Source organism: Leptidea sinapis, chromosome 7 (assembly GCF_905404315.1).
Source record: "Leptidea sinapis chromosome 7, ilLepSina1.1, whole genome shotgun sequence".
NCBI classification, from domain to species: domain Eukaryota; kingdom Metazoa; phylum Arthropoda; class Insecta; order Lepidoptera; family Pieridae; genus Leptidea; species Leptidea sinapis.
Genome location: NC_066271.1, coordinates 3306301 through 3325112, shown reverse-complemented (window position 1 = coordinate 3325112; position 18812 = coordinate 3306301). Strand labels below are relative to the sequence as shown.

The window sequence follows — 18812 nt, the reverse complement described above, 5'->3', positions numbered from 1 at the left end:
CACAAATCGACATGTGTTTCGCCTCTACACGAGGCATCCTCAGAAGATGTTGACTCGCCAAACTCTGGCACGAGTCTCGTGCTAGTGTTGTTTAGTAGTAGAGAGCCGAATTGTTTAAAGACAAATATTGGCGGAATTAACACTAAAGAAAACTCAACACATTTGGATAATTATGGATTTCCGCAAAAATACGCCTACTTCAATAAATAAAATACTTATCTTGTAAAAAGAAAAAAAGCAGAGCTGAATTGACAATAATAGAGTGAGGAAATAGTCTGCACGAGGGATAATAAATATTCTTTGCGGAAGCTGAGTCCAGTACCACTTCATAAAACAAAAAATAGCGTGTGCGTTTCGGGACGCCTGATAGAAGTAATAACTTAAACTTATCTAAGTTGAACTATTTAATATTGAAATTGTTAAGCTTAAGGAGAGCTGAGGTTATTACTTATATTTTATGTAAATGATAATGTAAAGAAAGCTTATTTTTTAATGAAATACTTTATTGAATCAATATATTTTTTATTTATTACAATTTTATATTATATATGTAATAACTTTTAAGAATCTGAAGTTGAGCCGCCGGCAACAGGATCATCTTGCCACCTGTCTCATGCTGATGCTGTGCATTCTACAGTCAAATTAGTTTATAAAGTAATTGAGTTACATTTAAATTAATTCGTTAAATTTGTAGATCTTATACTTATTTTTCCTTTTAATTAATTTAAAGTAAGGCTTATCTCAATTTTGTTACAATATTAATGCGAAAAGTCAATTAACATATGCTTGTTTTCACAATTGATAATTAGTGAGTGAGGTCATTGAAACGATATAGATTACGTATATTAATATAATATCTACCGCCCTGTTTCATATACTACAAAGGATAATCCACTACAGCCTTAAGAGGCTTGTGCATCGATCAAGTGCTTGGTGGAAATTATTAAATTAATAGTTTGACCACTCATCGACCCTTAGCATTTGTGTCAATATGTACATCTTAATATATATAAATTACGTGACACGTTGTTTGTCCGCGATGGACTCCTAAACTAATTAACGGATTCAAACGGGGATTACTTCATGGAGTGCAGTTTAGTCCAACTTGAGAGATAGGATAGTTGTTATTTCGATTTGGGACCCATAATTATTTTTATTTTCAATATTTATTTTGTATGGATATATTTTCTGTGAAAGAATTTATTGACGCACGGTTTGACAGTTCTGCTGTGAAACAATTTCATTATAGTTAACAACAGGGAGCAATGACATTCTGTACATAATATAGAACGTCATTGACAGGGAGCATATTTTACAAAATAATTCTTGGTGTTCTGAAATATTTTATTGACAAAATCATAAAAAAAAACAGTATTTTATTTATCATGCACAGAACAACGTCTGTCGTGTCAGCTAGTAACTACTATATATTATATACAAAAATATCTTATGTTATGGTATGAAATATATTGAACAAATTCGAAGATTGTTATTTCTATATTCACCATTGGGCGTTCTTTGATAATCTTTATTAATTTTCTCTGTAGTCGTTCCCTCATGACTGAGGATCGTTGTCATCCACAAGTGGTTCACACTTGGAGTGAACTATTTGTTTCCATCGGCTCCTGTCCATCGCGGCCCTGACGACGGAGCGAAACCTCGGGGACCTGGAGTCTTTGTAATTATGGAATAACTCTGGTGGCTTGGGCACAGAGAAGGGCGCTGGTGTGTGACGCGACTTGCGTCGACATTCTGGCTCCTTCTCATGTCCAAGTTACGCCAGTTGGTACTGGGGCTGCTGCTACGACTACCGAAAACTGCAAGGGTCGCAATTATGTCGGTGTTAGTGAGTCTTAGATCTTTGTACCGTTTAGTACCTCTGGGCCCCAGAGGCGCGGAGAATGTACTATGTATATTTACAATACTATGATTACACTAAATTTAAACTATCACTACGGGGAAATCTAGCAAGAATACTGGCAGCATTTCCTCGTTGGTAACTGATGGTAGGCTGATCCGTCGACCGAAATAGCTGCTAGCGCTTAGGTTTCCAGTAGCCCTATTGAGGCGCGTAGACTTACCTAAATTAGGTTTCGATCTATTTTGAGGAAGTTTAAAGATCTTTCTCTAACTTGAAAACCAGATTCCAAAAGGAACTAGCATTAGCTATTATTATTACTATGACCTACTGCAACCACAAAATAGGGATGGATACTACCGTATTTACTGCTTCTATATATATAGTTCAAATCACTATACGCCTTATTTTTAATTTCTAAGCTTAGATACAGTGTGGCAACTAATACTACGCCCAAATGGGCGTTTTCGAGCCAGTCTCGAACAATGTGTGACGTTGAAGTGCCACATGTTCTGTTAAACTTAACTAATAATTGAAACTATAATGCCGAGTTGCGTAGTAAAACTTTAAAAAACTTTTGTAAAAAGAATACTACAAGAAATAAGAAAGACACTAGGACCACATATCATCAGTAAGTATTTGTATTTTATTAATTTCAATCTAAAATAACACGAAGCGTATGTAACTATAATTGAGTGTCAAAATGCCACTCAAACAAGCATTTACTAGTTGCCGTAGTAAAAAAGCTATTTATTATTCTTAGGTAGTGCGGTATCTAGTTGGAGCGCATCGGAGACCAATCCTCTACGTTTCTAAGTTCCTACTTACCTATTGACTGTGAAAATATGAATCAAGTAGCTTTCACGCACAACTTTGCCGACTGTTGTTTTAAAATGACTTATGGCCTTCCGTGCCAGTGCTCTAACCAACTGAGCTAACCTTTCGAGTGACTTATCGTCATAAAATCTTGTATGCTTTGTTCAATCAGGTTGTGGCTTCATCTACAGGATCTACTTTACAGTTGATAACCTGCTCAACCCCAATATTTGCATATTAGGAAATTAACTTGAGATTTCACTCTTGTAAATCTAAACAATTTGATATTCATCCATAAAATTTTGTTTATATTTGCGTATTAATTCTAGTAGTGAGGGTTATCACTTTAAAAGCATACCAAATTATTTGTTTTTGTTAATTCTTCTAATGATATGATTAAAATTACTGTTTTTATTCATATCTCATTTTCGTGATACTTTCAAGGTTTATTAATAACGCGAAAACTCAATTAACAGCACTGTTTCCATTAATTGATAATTAGGTAATGAGGTCATTGGAACAACGTAGATTACGTCTATGAATATAATATTATATATCTTCCAGATTCATAGACTACAGAGGATAATGACCACTACAGACTCAAGAGGCTCATTAGCACACATCAAGTAGTTGATCGAAGACAATAGTTTGATTATACATCGGTGTTCAGGAATTATGTCAATACCATGATTCAAACCAATGGCAAATATTATTCGATTCGGGTTTGAATCCCGGTAGGTGCAATCATTTATACGATGAAAATGGATGTTTGTTTCCGAGTCATGGATGTTTATATAATAATAATAATAATAATATTGACACACTTTTTACACAAATTATGTTGCCCCAAGTTAAGCATATATAGCCTGTGTTATGGTTTACAAGACAATGATATATTTAATACAATATACTAACTTAAACATACATATATTCATATAAACATACATAAATACATTTAAACATCCATGACTCGGAAACAAACATCTATATTCATCATATAAATGCTTGCACCTACCGGTTTAATTGTTTTACATTTGTAAAACAATTAAAATTTCAATTACAATATATGCAAAGTGACGCAACAAAAGTACTCAAATATCAAAAACTGAAAGGCTTACACGAGTAAGTCAAAAAATTAAAAAAAGTTAATTAATACTTATAAACACAAGAGTTATTGAGTATAGTAGATCCACACATACCGTAAATAAATAGAGGCATTATGTGAGTATTTCATAAAATAAAATATATAATAACTTTAACCTTAAAGGAAATAATAATAATAAAAAACATATCAGGCAGACCTCCCGGTAACAAGATCATCCAGCCACCACGAGTAGCACCTGTTCACGAGCATGACGCATGGACCAGCCATCGCATCCCTCGACCATATTTTAGGGAAGGGAACGCCCCACGTCACCGCCACAAGCAGAGGCATTTAAGCGAGCATGACGATGCCTGTCACGAGAAATCTACCGAATAACAAAACAATGTTCATCTACATATTATGCAGTTTGTTAACTGACACTGTCCGAATGAAATCTGAAGTGAAAAATGTTTTTCATTGCTGCATATTCACTAAGAATATTTTATACAACTTAAGTAAATATTTTACAAACTAGCTGATCGGACAGACATTATTCTGTTCAAAACTAGCTGACCTGGCAAACGTTGTTTTGCCATATAAATTATATACGAATCTATTACAAAAGATTTTATTGAGATCGGTCGAATAGTTTAGGAGTTATTAGGGAACATACAAACATACATTCTCTTTTATGTGTATAGATATGGTGGTGCGCGATCTGTCTCTTACTGCCAAACAACTGACACTTATTTCAAATAACGCAGGGTCTACGGTTACCAGTGGGAGGCTCCTTTACGCAGGATACCGGCTAGATTATGTGTACCACAACTGCGCCTGCAGTAGCAATGTTGCAAACATTGCTGTGTATCGTTCTGAAGGGCGTCGTAACTAATAAAATTACTGGGCAAATCAGACTTAACATGTTACGTTACAAGATGACGAGCGCAATTGTTGTGCCACTATGAATTTTTGGGTTTTTCAAGAATACAGAGCGGCACTGGATTGTAATGGGCATGGCGTATCAATTACCATCAGCTGAACGTCCTGCTCGTCTCGTCCCTTATTGTCATAAAAAAGGGCCTCGTGAAGAAATGGCATACTTTCCGCACTTAATATCAAAATCTTCTATTATTTTCGCATATCGCCTTCCAAATAAATATTGTATAAACTTATACCTGAGAAGAAACAATCGTTGACAACACTGTCAATACAATGATAATTCAGAAGTTTGCCGAATGACAAGCTGCCTTGCAAATAAACGCGGGAAACGTTATAAGTCCGAATAAACCAATCGTAAGCAAAATTTCAATTTGTAAACATTTTGTTTATTTAAATTCAAATATTTTTATTCAAAATAGGATGTGACATCATTTATTGAAAGTCAAAAACTACCACCCAAAAATAATGTCTCAGGCCTGAGAAGAATGGGCGCAACATACTCAGCCGTTTTTTTTTATAAAATAAATATGTTTACAAAGTAATATCGTACAATTAAACTTATTATTTAATAGTCTGAGTCACTCCATTCGTGGTTTCATTTAGATTTTACATGATAATTCTTGGTTTTATCACAGGTATAACTTTATACCAAGTTTATTTGTAAGGCCGATTATGTTTATTAAAAAAAAACACCAGTACTATACCAATTAAGATTTCAACAATTTAACGAAGCTACAAACGCAAACTATATTCGGATATTATGTTTTTATTGTCTCATCGGGTCAGTGTCCTTCGTGGAAAGGTACGGCTGCCGCACCCACTTACCTCTGATGAAAAACTATTACGGTTTTACTATGTGGCAACATTATAGCGAAATTCACATTAACACCGCGAATTCATAGCTGGGCTTGGTAGCACAACTTTTTATAGCATTACTAGCTAACCCAGCAAACGCTGTATTGCCATATAAAGTAATTAAATAAAATTTTTGGGGAGTAAAAATAGATGCAACCGATTCTCAGACCTACCGAATATATCGTGCTACTATTATTGTATTCGATTGCCATCTTGCAACCCTATAGCGGATTTGTGAATGGAACAAAATGATATAAAAATCGCGATACAACAATAGGGGTAGAAGGGCGAAAGTTTGAAATTGTATACATTTTTCAATGCTGAATCACAATAAAATAAAAATAAAGAAATTGTCAAAAAAATAAAAAATATATGGGTGGTGGGTCATAAGATTATTATATACAAATATTCAATAATATATATTAGGGTCACCCTTATCATTTAGGAGATTAGATACTAGCCTATATACCTACAGAATTCAAATGAACGAATATCATTTTTTTTCTTAATCTACTGTATATTAGACATCATGGCCGCATAACTCCCTCAATACCTGGAGCATTGCAAGCTTACACAGCAATGTGATTAATGTGCAAGTAGCAGTCGTGCCGAAAGGAATTAGCACTTTTATATTTCCTACTTACTTAGAGTCATAAGCTGTTAAGCTTCTAACAACATCCCAGATCCGAGAGTGAATTACAAAACTAAAATTTAATCATGTCGGTGACGAGACTGACTATCTTCTACCGTAAGTGCTCAATGCATCTAAGTACCTATTCAGTTCAGAGATTAATTTTGATATTGACAAATAATAATAACATTGACACACTCATAAACAAATTATCTTGCCCTAAACTAGGCATAGCCTGTACTATAGGCATAAGACAACGATATATTTAATACAATATACTTACTTAAACATACATAAATACATATAAACATCCATGACTCGGAAACAGACATTCATATTCATCATATAGGTGTCTGCACCTACCGGGATTCGAACCTGGGACCTCTAGCTCAAATGTATATTTTATATTATGCTGTACATATTATGCCACAATGATGGCAAACATTCCCAGAAGTCATGGTTTTCCAACTATTTTTTATGATTTATCCATCTATGACGTATTAACGGTGTGCCTAATCTTTGCATTTTAAACTTCCCATGTTAGTCCTTCGCCGCGTGTCTGTTCGTGATAAACTCAAAAACTACTCCACCGATTTTCATGTTGTCGCCCAAAATTAGGCATATAGGCCTGTGTTAAGTGTTGGCAGACAACGATATATTTAATACAATATACTTACTTAATCATACATAAATACATATAAACATCCATGACTCGGAAACAAACATCCATATTCATCATATAAATGATTGCATCTACCAAAATTCGAATCAGATATGTATCTGAATTATCTTACTATACTTATGTCGAACGGTTATTACAGTATTGAAAATTACGTATACGATATTACAATATGGAATTGAATAGTATATAGTTGTTATATTTTATTGTCCAGCCTTGTTTTGTTTTACTGGATTCAATTTTATATCATTTACTATTTAATTACGTTCTTTTTTGGTTTGTTTTGTAATTTTATCTTTTTATATTAAGTGTAACCTGTGTTTGTTTTGTGAAATAAATGTTTTTTTTTCTTTCTTCTTTTCTTTCTTTCATTATTTTAAAAATAGGTTATATATAATATGTTTAAACTTTTGTGTAATTAAGATGTATCTGAATTGTATTTTTATACGCTTTATATTAGCTTCACCTGTATGTTTGTATGTTTGTAACCGACTTCTTTGGGCGCGATTTTGACCCACTTTAAACGGCTAAAGTTCGTTCAAACTTTGTAGATTTATCGAGGACCGATTACATTACACTAATTTGACTAAAAAATGAAAAATAAATAATAGTTAAAAAAAACTAAAAAGCACGCTTTCTTTATATAAAATTTCACTAAAAAATAGAAAATAAATTTATATAGTGAAAAAAATTTTTTTACTGTAAATAAAAGCGTGGGGTGTAGAAGAATTATTATTTTAATAATATCTTACAATAAAATATATATTTTTTTACACTATTTTCAATTTAAATTTATTTTCTATTTTTTAGTTGAATTTTATATAAAGCGTGCTTTTTAGTTTTTTTTAACTATTATTTTTAGTGATTGACGTTGACGACCGATCTTCTGATTTTATGTCAATAAAATATTTTTGAGTTTGACTTTGACTCTAGGCAGGGTTACTAACCACTGGCCTATAGGGGTCGTCATCGTTTGCATTTTGCGTTCATTGGAATGAACATAGAATACAGAAAGATATGAATATCGAAATGTTTATAGCTGCCCGCAGTGCACTAGTTGCAAACTAATGTTTGCATGAACTGCGCATACATTGTACATTATGCTGTATACTTTGCATTAAGGAAGGAAGCACTCACGACAATGAACGTCAAACACGTCAAGATACCCTCCCCTCACCTACTTACTGACTATTGGATTATCTATGCATGTTTGAAAAGTATTAAAGAAAATGTTAAGTACTAAGTTTTATAAAATGTATTCTTGTGTACGTAGGTCACACTAAAGGTGACATGTTATAACCAAAATATTATGTATAATGCTTTTCAAAATACTCTCCTTTGCATTTTAGACATTTTTTCATGCAATCGAACCATTTTTTAAAACAGGAGGACCACAGATCTGAAGGCATGTTTTCTACGTGCTGATTGAATGCTATCACTACCTCTTCGGGCTGGTAAAAGTGAAAACTCTCATCAATTCTTTTATCTTGGGGAAAACCATTGCCTCACGGTGCTCAAGCAAGGTGCTTCTCTCCCAAAAGCATTTTAAAGACGAGCGACACAGTCTTGCGGAGATAGAAAGAACTTTAAAAATCATAAAAAATCATCGCTCTAAAATCTTTTCGACTTAATTCCATTTTCGTTGCGTACGTAGAACTTTGATGTGTGATAAAAAACAATTGACAAATGATTTCCCGCCAATTGGTTTTTTTATTGCTTAGAAGGTTGCAACGTTTCAAAAAATATAACATTCGAAATTCAAATAGTTTTGATTAGCTAGAAATGCAAAACTTTTAGAGTGTGCCCCCCCATGTACAATTCATTCACATATATATGTATATACGTGTATGGTACTGAATTATTTGGCTCTTCATCTATGAAATACCTTTTTGTTGTAATTACCTGGGTTTTCATTGTGTATCACTTTTAAAGGTACTGTTACCAAAAAGGTCAAACGGACCCTTTTATTATTAAAATATCTTTAGGCTTACGATATCTATTTGTTTGTTAGAGAAAGGTTAAAGTAATTGTGATTCGTACAGAGCTGAAATATTTACAAATTATTTGTCATTTGATATTTATTTAATTAGTTGTTATCGCGTTTTCATCTCAAAAGACAGTAAGTTCACATATTTGTCGTGTTATATTTAAATTCCCATTACATGTTAAATATTTTAATCTCCTACAAGATACATAAGATAGTTTTTGCATTATATTATATTAAAGTATATTATATAAAAATATGATTTTCTAATTATCGTCAGGATGTAGTTTTACATTAACTTATTAAATAAAAAAAACTATGGGTCCTATGGGCCTAATAAGAAAGCTCATGGTCGCTCAGAGAGCAAAAGAGAGGGCTATGTACGGAGTTTCCATGCGACATCGAATCAGAGAACCAGTCAGTGACATAGCTCGCAGCGATGTTCGCAGATAGGTCTGTAACGGCAGCTGTGCCTAATTAACCTGCATATTGCCTGATGAAATAATATGTATTTTTATGTTTTAACCTTTAAGTGAATGTAAAATTTATTATTTACTATAATTTCAATTTCAATCTGACATTACAGCGTTAATGCGTGAAAGCGTAACCTAATAGCATAGCGTTAGTGTAGTTGTCTATAAATGTAATTACAATATTATATCAAATTAAATAAAAAAAATATTTTAATTACTTTTATTAAAGTGAAACCTTTATTAGATCGTCTCAAACTTTTTCGTCTGTGTGTTGCATGTCACGTGACGGTCGGGCGGCGCCTATTACTCATTTGTGCCAGTGCTCCACGCTATTTTGTTTGTTTTTGGTCAGTGTTTAATGTTAATGTTGTTTGTCAGTGTTTAATGTAATACTTTAAAAAAAAATTCCAAGTATAAAATTAAGATTGATAAAGCGATTTTTATAAACTTAATGGAATATTATTCCAAAAATATTTAGTTAAATGTCTATAATGTGAAAAACAGTTTAACTTTTACCGTGGTTTCATAAATCCACACAATCCTTTTTTTATCAATATAAAAAAAAACCACACAATTGTGGATTTACTATTTACATAGTTTTTTAAGATAATTATTAATGTACTAACCACCTGAATTAAAATTTTAATAAATAAAATTATGAAATTTTAACGAACGAACGACAGGTCTTCACGTACGTTTTAGTTCATGTTAACGGTGGTAAATAAGACAAACTTGCATTTATATTTACTGCAGAATCAAAAGATCAATATATAAAAGAGTTGTAAACGGTTTTTTTGCGAATAGCAGCACTTCTAATGAAGAGAGATGAATTAGCATAGCTCCCCATTGAAATTCGTAAGATCGAAACGGTTTATTGGGCGTTCATGAATTCAGAACTCCGAATATACAAACTAGAATCCTTTGAACGTTGAATTTCTAAAAACGTTGAAAGCATCTGACGGTGGAGTTTTTTCATAGGATTAGGAGATTCAAAGGATAAAGGCAAGGGTAATAAAAATTAGACAATTAACTGACATAGACGGCGCGACTAGTATACTTTAGAATAGAATAGAAATAACAGAATAATAATAATTTTATCAATAGAAGAAAAACATCTTCATATACAAAATTTAAATAGAAAAAGAAATATTTATAAAAAATATCAATATATTATTTAGAAATAAGTAAAAACATGGTGTGTTGCGTGACTTTAGTGTTAATTCCGGCAATATTTGTTTTTAAAACAATTCGACACGTGTTTTGCCTCTACACGAGGAATCCTCAGGACGTGTTGTCTCGCCAAAATCTGGCACTCGTGCCAGAGTGGAGAGTCTCGTGCCAGATATTAGCGGAATTAACACTAAAGAAAACTTAAATCATTTGTATAATTATGGATTTCCGAAAAGTAATGCCTAATTCAATTTTTTTTTGCGTGATTTATTGCTTAAAGGAGCTGGTTCTGTAATTAGTTCTGTCAGTGCTTGAGCAAGCAACACAGCACCTAGTTTTCAGCAGCCCCTCGGGAAATTTGTAGTAGACAGTTGCTTCCCATGGTATGAAAAAGATATATTGATGTAATATATATATATTCAATCATATTATGAATTTATACATTATATATTATGACATATATATATATTACTAGCTGACCCAGCAAACGTTGTTTGCCATCATAGTATAATATATTGACACACTTTTTACACAAATTATCTTGCCCCAAGTTAAGCATATATAGCCTGTGTTATGGGTTACAAGACAATGATATATTTAATACAATAATACTTACTTAAACATACATAAATACATTTTAAACATCCATGACTCGGAAACAAACATCCCATATTCATCAGATAAATGCTTGCAACTACCGGGTTTCGAACCCGGGACCTCTAGCTTAGTAGGTAGGATCGCTAACCACTCGGCTATACAGGTCGTCCTCCAGTATCATTATCAACTATAGTTATTATATAAACTATAGCCATCCAAAAATAAGTTAGTTTTTTTAACCCTGAGAAAGTTAGACAGATTCAATGATTCCAATTAGTTATTCATTAAACTGCTAACCTGAATCTGTAACGAACCTGTACCATACATACTCAGATATAATGCTTTGACAAATGTTTGCGTGTTTTAATATTACAGTATATATGGACAACGCCATCTATTGGATGTTAAGCGAAAGAACGTAAAATGATTCTAACAATATGTATCAGTGTTATAGCATGGCTATGGAATGGCTATGGTTACGATGGTTTCATCATTGATGTAATACTTTATTGGTGAGTAACCTCATTAGTTGAACGAACTGCAATTGACATGGGCTGACCTGCCAATTAAATAACACTCGCTGGAAGTGGCAATTATTTTACTCGTTGATAATATTCATGAACGAATTTCAATAATAAATGTAACGGTCATATAAAAATTTACGTTGTTATTAAAACCAATTTTTATATTTTTGAAATAACTTCTTTAGCCACGTTGGGCACTTTTTGGTAGAGAAAAATCTTATGGGTTCGCGTCACCGACATGCTCATGACTGGCGCACGCGATATATAAATAATTAAAGAAATAAATATATGTAGCTAGACACTTTTTGTATGGGTGATATGGCGTGAGTTCGCGTCCCCGAAATGCTTTAAGCAGTATATTTGAAGCTATACAGCTGACGTATTGTGCAACATAAGTGCTGTGTATATCTTACTAGCCGACCCGACAGTTGTTGCTCTGTTCATAATAAAAAAACCCTTGCAAGTAAAATTTGAAAATTACTTAGCTAACCTCTACTCGGCGAAAGGAATATTCCTACCAATTTTCAAGTCTCTAGGCCTTATGGTACCAGAGATATCGCAATGAGTGACTATATACGTGGAAATCTCTTATATATACCTAGTCTTGCCATAAATATAGAAACAAAGACAAAAAAGACCAAAATATTTTAGAATGATGTATACACAATAATAATTACATATGTAGTATAATATAATAGTTATAACTTAATGAGAAAAGAGCAAAAAATTGCATTTCGTATCAATAACTTCGAGTTGATAAAGTTGTCACTTATGTCACTTTTATAGAAGGTATTTTGAAGTATAGAAAATAAATTAAGGTTGATCAAGTCACCTCAATCATATTGGAACCATTTTTTTATTTAGACCACAAAACTCACTAAAATTGCATAGATTGTAAGGTAGTAAAAATACAAAAATACACATGCACGAATATGTGGTAGGTGCAATAAGTGGACTACCAGTGGGAGGCTCCTTTGCACGGATGCCGGCTAGATTATCGGTACCAGAACGGCGCCTATTTTTGCCGTGAAGCAGTAATGTGTAAGCATTATTGTGATTCGGCTTAAAGTACGTCGTAGCGAGACTTAACATCGTATGTCTCAAGGTGACGAGCGCAATTGTAGTGCTGCTCAGAATTTTTCGGATTCACAAGAATCCTTAGCGGTCTTAGCCTGCTCGTCTCGTCCCTTACTGTCATAAAAAAATACTACAGCGCAAAAACTATGCTTAAAAAACAAGCTTGATAAAAACATTACTTATGCAAAAAGCCACTAACAAGAATTTAATAAAAAGGTTAACCGATTACTTACTTATTAAACTTATCTGCGTGCTTACAAAATACTTACAAAATATAAAACAAATACGAGGAAGATAAGAAAATGTTTGCAGCATCAGATCCGTTGAATTATTAGTATGCTTATAAGTCGACTGCCATTTTATACCGCAACATGTATTCACTTTACAAATGGGTATAATCCCTCTAACGCTTCCAAACATAAAATTTTATTATTTCATTGTTAACACAGCAACGAACTCAAAAGCCGTAGTTTCTTATTTTTTTTAATTCACAGACCAACTTTAGCGCCGAAATTTTAATAAAAGCCATTCAAACGAAAATTAAAATTTACAAGCTATATTAGTTGAGTTTTAGATAGAGGTTATTCATATAAATACTTATTAATTTACATTTTTTTGACTTACTCGTGTAAGGCATTTAGTAATTACCGTTTGTGTATTTTGTTGCATCACTTTGCATGTATTGTAAATGAAATGATTTGTAAAATTAAATTGAAAATAAGAATCTGTAATACCATTCTGTTTTGAAAAGAGCAACCTTAGAGTTTCTTGCTCGTTCTTTTCTAAGGAAAACTGCCTTCCGAACGCGCTGTAAGAAAGAATTACATATTTCAAGTGTAATGCAATTTACCTACGAAATAAAAATGTTTTTGTTTGTTTGAAATAAACTGTGCGGAAAATTGTTCCGAATAGTCTCCAAAACTAAATTGAAAGGATACAAGTTGGGATGTCTCGGTCGTAAGAATTTGTACCAACTTAAAATCACGTAACAAAGTTATGCCATGTAATAAAACGTCTCCAGAATAAACAGACCTGAGTTAGTAACTTTGTGGACTTACCCACATCAAATAGATATTGCGTTTTAGATTGCCCTACTACCAGGAACTGTCTATCTCTCCCTGTCCTTGAAGATATGTGCCTATGATTTTTATTGCTTAAGTATTACTTTTTTGTCAATCTACATAACTTTATTTCTTTTATGAAAATAGTGGACGAGACGAGAAGGACGTTCAGCTGATGGTGATTGATACGCCCTGCCCTAAAACTGCGCTCGTCAACTTGAGACAAAAGATGTTAAGTTTCATTTGCCCAGTAATTTCACAAGCTACGGGTCCCTTCTGACCGAAACACAATAATGATTACACATTACTGCTTCACGGCAGAAATAGGCTCCGTTTTGGTACCCATCATCTAGCTGGCATGCGGTGCAAAGGAGCCTACCATTGTAAATATTTCTTGATCGATTCATTTTCTTCCATATTTCCCACTCATACGATGCCATGAAAGTAGTTCCAGAATTTTCATTAAATTTTGTTACAAACATGAAACCCATGCCATGCTAAAATAAAACATAGGAGCATATTTTACAAAAGAAAGTACGTAATAGTTCCGTGCATAGACATTATTAAATTTTGCTTTAAAATAGTTCCGGTATATATACTGAAAATAAATTGAATTGAAGAACTGTACTTCATTTCTCTGGTTTTACTCACATTGAGTAGATATTGCGTTTGATATTATCAGCCCGAACCCTAGAAGCTGTCTTCAAAGGGACGTGACTAGGAAACTAAATGAAGTACTTTTCCACTAATATTAAATCTTTCCACTAAGTTATAAAACAGTAATGCAGATAACAGGAGCTGAATACATTTTAATACCTACATACAATGTAGAATGCTGATTATTTTAACAATTTTTTTTCGGCCTCTGTAGTGTAGCCGTAACCATAATTAGTATACTGTCTTATAATTATGGGTTTTATTTAAATTTTGCAGAATTGTAAATGTCTACGATAAGATAAAAATCTCTGTTATAATGGAAGAAATCTCAAACATTAAGGCTTTAATAAAACGGTCACGGCAGCCACACCTCCGTAGTCTGTTCTACCTAAGCACATACATATTACCTTAATGTAACTAGCATATGGTAGGCGGAAATGGGAGTATTTATTGCCAGACACACTAAATGGTTTGCCAGCAAACGTTTTAGAAAGAATTGCGAAAAAACCGGAAAAGGCAAAGTATTTATTAAACAAACAATTTTTAATGTATTTATGTATATTATAAGGGGTGCTAATATAATTGGTATAAGAATTTAATATAATAATGTTTGTAATTAAGAGCGATCTCGTCCCCACGGATAAACCTTACATGGTTTCTTGTGGGTGACTTTCTATGTATTTTCTCTGTAATACTTTTAATTGTGAACAATAAATGAAAAAAAATTACACATTATGGCGAATCTAACGATAACCGAACAGATCGCTTAATACTTATTTAGATAACATAATGAAGATAACATAAATACGATTAAGTTATTTTAGTTTTAAAGCAGTTATTTACTAAGCTTGCTTTGAATTTAAGTTAATTTAAACTACAATGTTTATCTAAAAACTTACCCGAATAAAATAAGTTGAGAAAAAAAACTGCTGCCACCCACTTCATTATCACTAACTCACTTTAAATACACTGACTTAAAGTTATGAGGATCGCAAAGAGTATGCGAAAGTTTTGCTTGAAAGAGCTTCTGTACTGAATGCGACTCCTGTCTTCAAATACGATCACAAAACTACCGTCGTCATTGGCCGCGAATGCTCGACCTATGACACGCATGCGCCCAACTGACCCTTTATAAGATTAGATTGAACTTGAGATTCTTTTTATAAATAATTTCATAGAGGACATTCAAGTTCAAAAGATTCTTTCAATACTTTCAGACGTGTACGCGAACTTTGATGTTAAGAAGCTTTATAATTATTGTAAGTAAACGTAATGGTAATTAACGTAAGTTTAAACAGTAACCGTCTTTTTTATGAAAATAAGGGACGAGACGAGCAGGACTTTCAGCTGATGGGAATTGATACACCCTGTCCATTATAATGCAGGGCCGCTCAAGATTATAGAAAAACCCAAAAATTCTGAGCGGCACTACAACTGCGCTCGGCACCTTGAGACATAAGATGTCAAGTCCCATTCGCCCAGTAATTTCACTAGCTACTGCGCCCTTCAGACCGAAACACAATAATGCTTACACATTTTTGATTCATGATAAAAAATAGGCGCCGTTGTGGTACCCATAATCTAGCCGGCATCCAGTGCAAAGGAGCCTCCCACTAGATTGCAATTATGACAATCACTTTAAACTCTATAATGCAGCGAAGTTATATTTTGATAAAAAAAATAACATTTATGTATTAAAATATTTTAATCCTGTCGTCTCGGATCTGGCAGTGAAAGGCCAAAGCGGCACGAGTCATAAACGATCAATAATTCATGTGGAATATACTTGATTCTTGGGCATCGTGTTCGTGAGATTTTGATCTTCTACCATATTATCAAGTGGTCCAATTTGACTCGTTTGGATTATCTAGAAGTATCCGTATTTCCCCATCGAACATCACGTTAGAATGTCTAATCACATGCCCATCTGTGGCTAGATTATGATCATTTTATAGCGATACAAATGACTGTACAATATTGTATATTTTTATTTAAAAGAGCGCAAAAAAGAATGCTGGGAGAGTTTCTTGCGCCGCTTCTTCTCTCTCAGAGCGCCATTTGTTTCCGAAGCGGTAGTAGTATCTAGTATATTAGAAATGACATCAAAAAAGGGATCAATTTTGAGAAAATAAATGCCTTTAAATGCCTTTTGCCATTAAGCTATTCTTTGGCAGTTGTCGACTGCGAGTTTCAAACTTTTTGCATTCCACAGTCACTTGGAGGAGTCGTAGGATAGGATATCACTACCACATACGCACCTTCAAGTTTATAGAATACTCCTACGACAAAGATCGGCACCGCATCTCAAAGCCATTACTATTGTGTATACCTTTTGTCTTCATATTCCATCAAGGAATGCTGCCCCTCTGATAAAAAATATTGATATATATTGTATATTACTTTCAAACTTTCTTACAAAGAATGCTTATTATAGTGTAGCAAATTATATATTAGAAAATGATGCATGGTTCTTTTCTGGTTCTGCGCAGGCCACCTAAAATTTTATAGTATTACCAGTGGACCCGACAGACGTTGTCCTGTACACACGTCTTAAATTTGAAAAATCGGTCCAGCCGTTAGGAGGAGTTCACTAACATACACATGAGCAGGAGAATTATGTAATATGGACGGAATTGAGAATCTAAACCAATCTCAAATTCATTGAAACAAACAAAAAAATCATCAAAATCGTTCCAGTCGTTTGGAGGTAGTTTAATTGTGAATCTAAACCATTCTCGAATCCACGTGAACACACACAACAGTCTCAAATTCACTGGAACACACAAAAATATCATCAAAATCGGTCCAGCCGTCTAGGAGGAGTTCAGTGACATACACACGCACACAAGAAATATATATATATTAAGATGTAGGCTTAGTTGTTATATGATATAAAATATGGTCTGGGAGTTTCTTATCAGTTCTTTTCCCTAAGTTAAAGCCTCTTTACAAACTGATGTATCTTCATGACGTTAACCAAGTTGTTGCAATATGTTATGTTATTTTCACTCCCTGTGGTAAATAAATACATTTATATTCTATTATGTATTATCATTTTCATCTTTATCGTCATTTTGATAAACGTTATGCTTCTTATGGCTCGTTAAAGAAAAAATATAAGGTTGAATTTTTTTTATAGTTTGTGCACGTAGCCTGGTGGTGCAGGAACAGGTAACCTGGTGTTAAGTGATCACCGCCGCGCACATTCTCTTACAACACCAGATGAATCACGTGTACGCGCTTTGTATGGCCTCTGATAAAAATGGGCTGAGTATCAATGCAATTGTTAAGAAGCAAACTCATTCATCTATATTTCTATATGACAGTAAGGGAAGAGACAAGCAGGACGTTCAGCTGATGGTAATTGATACGCCCTGTCCATAACAATGCAATGCCATTCAGGATTCTCGAAAAATCCAAAAATTCTGAGCGGCACTCCAATTGCGCTAGTCACCTTGAGACATAAGATATAACGTCTCATTTGTAATGAAACACAGTAATGCTTAAACATTACTGCTTCACGGCAGAAATAGGCGCCGTTGTGGTACCCATAATCTAGCCCGCACCCACTGCAAAGGAGCCTCCCATTGGTAAAATATAATATTCATAATAATATACATACAATATAAATATATAAACATACTAGCTGCCCCGACAGACTATAGGAATTTGCCAATAATATTTCAAAATATCAAGATTTATTTCGTAAAAAATGCTCCTGTTATAATGAAATTGTTTCACAGCGGAACTGTCAAACCGTGCGCCACTAAATTCTCTCATAGAAAATATGTCCATACAAAACAAATATTGAAAATAAAAATAATTTAGGGTCCCAAATCGAAATAAAAACTATCCTACCTCTCTAGTTGGACCAAACTGCACTCCATGAAGTAATCCCCATTAAAATCCGTTCATTAGTTTAGGAGTCCATTGAGGACAAACATTGTGACACGAGATTTATATATATTAAGATAAATACATACGAAGCATTTTTTCAAACCCTCTCAGTGGAAGTTTTTCAAAAGACGTAGGCTTCTTTAAACATGTTCTCCATATATCGATTATCTACTTACACAAGATATAATTTTCTTTAAAAATGGTACTTAGCAAAGCCATCAAGATACCCCAGACTCACGCCGAACGTCCTATGATCGACGATATAAGAAGAAGATAGACGCGTCCGTGCTAACGTCATAGAGACGTACAAGGTCTTTAACAATCACTTCAATCTGCATCATAGCCGCGTACTACTCGGTTACGTATCTCGGGACCTGACGTCGATGACGTCACATCGTCGCTTTGTTACGGTGTGCAAAACAAGCATCTATTGGATATTATTATTATTAATAAAATAAATAAACAATGATTTATTTTTTCTGTGTTATTCGTTGATGTTAGGGTGTTGTG

At 33.6% G+C, this 18812-nt stretch overlaps 1 protein-coding gene across 2 annotated transcripts in view; it reads right to left on the bottom strand.

The window, feature by feature from the left end:
• The window catches only part of LOC126965416 (neural cell adhesion molecule 2-like), a 183354-nt gene extending 167867 nt beyond the window's left edge, over nucleotides 1-15487 (bottom strand). Inside the window, exon 1 of one of the 2 annotated variants that reach the window (XM_050809019.1) lies at nucleotides 15305-15487. In XM_050809019.1, the coding sequence (XP_050664976.1) occupies nucleotides 15305-15350 (46 nt within the window). In that variant the 5' untranslated portion in view covers nucleotides 15351-15487. The remainder of the gene's footprint in view (nucleotides 1-15304) is intronic. The other variant, XM_050809020.1, reaches the window with a different exon arrangement.
• Nucleotides 15488-18812: the final 3325 nt, after the last annotated feature.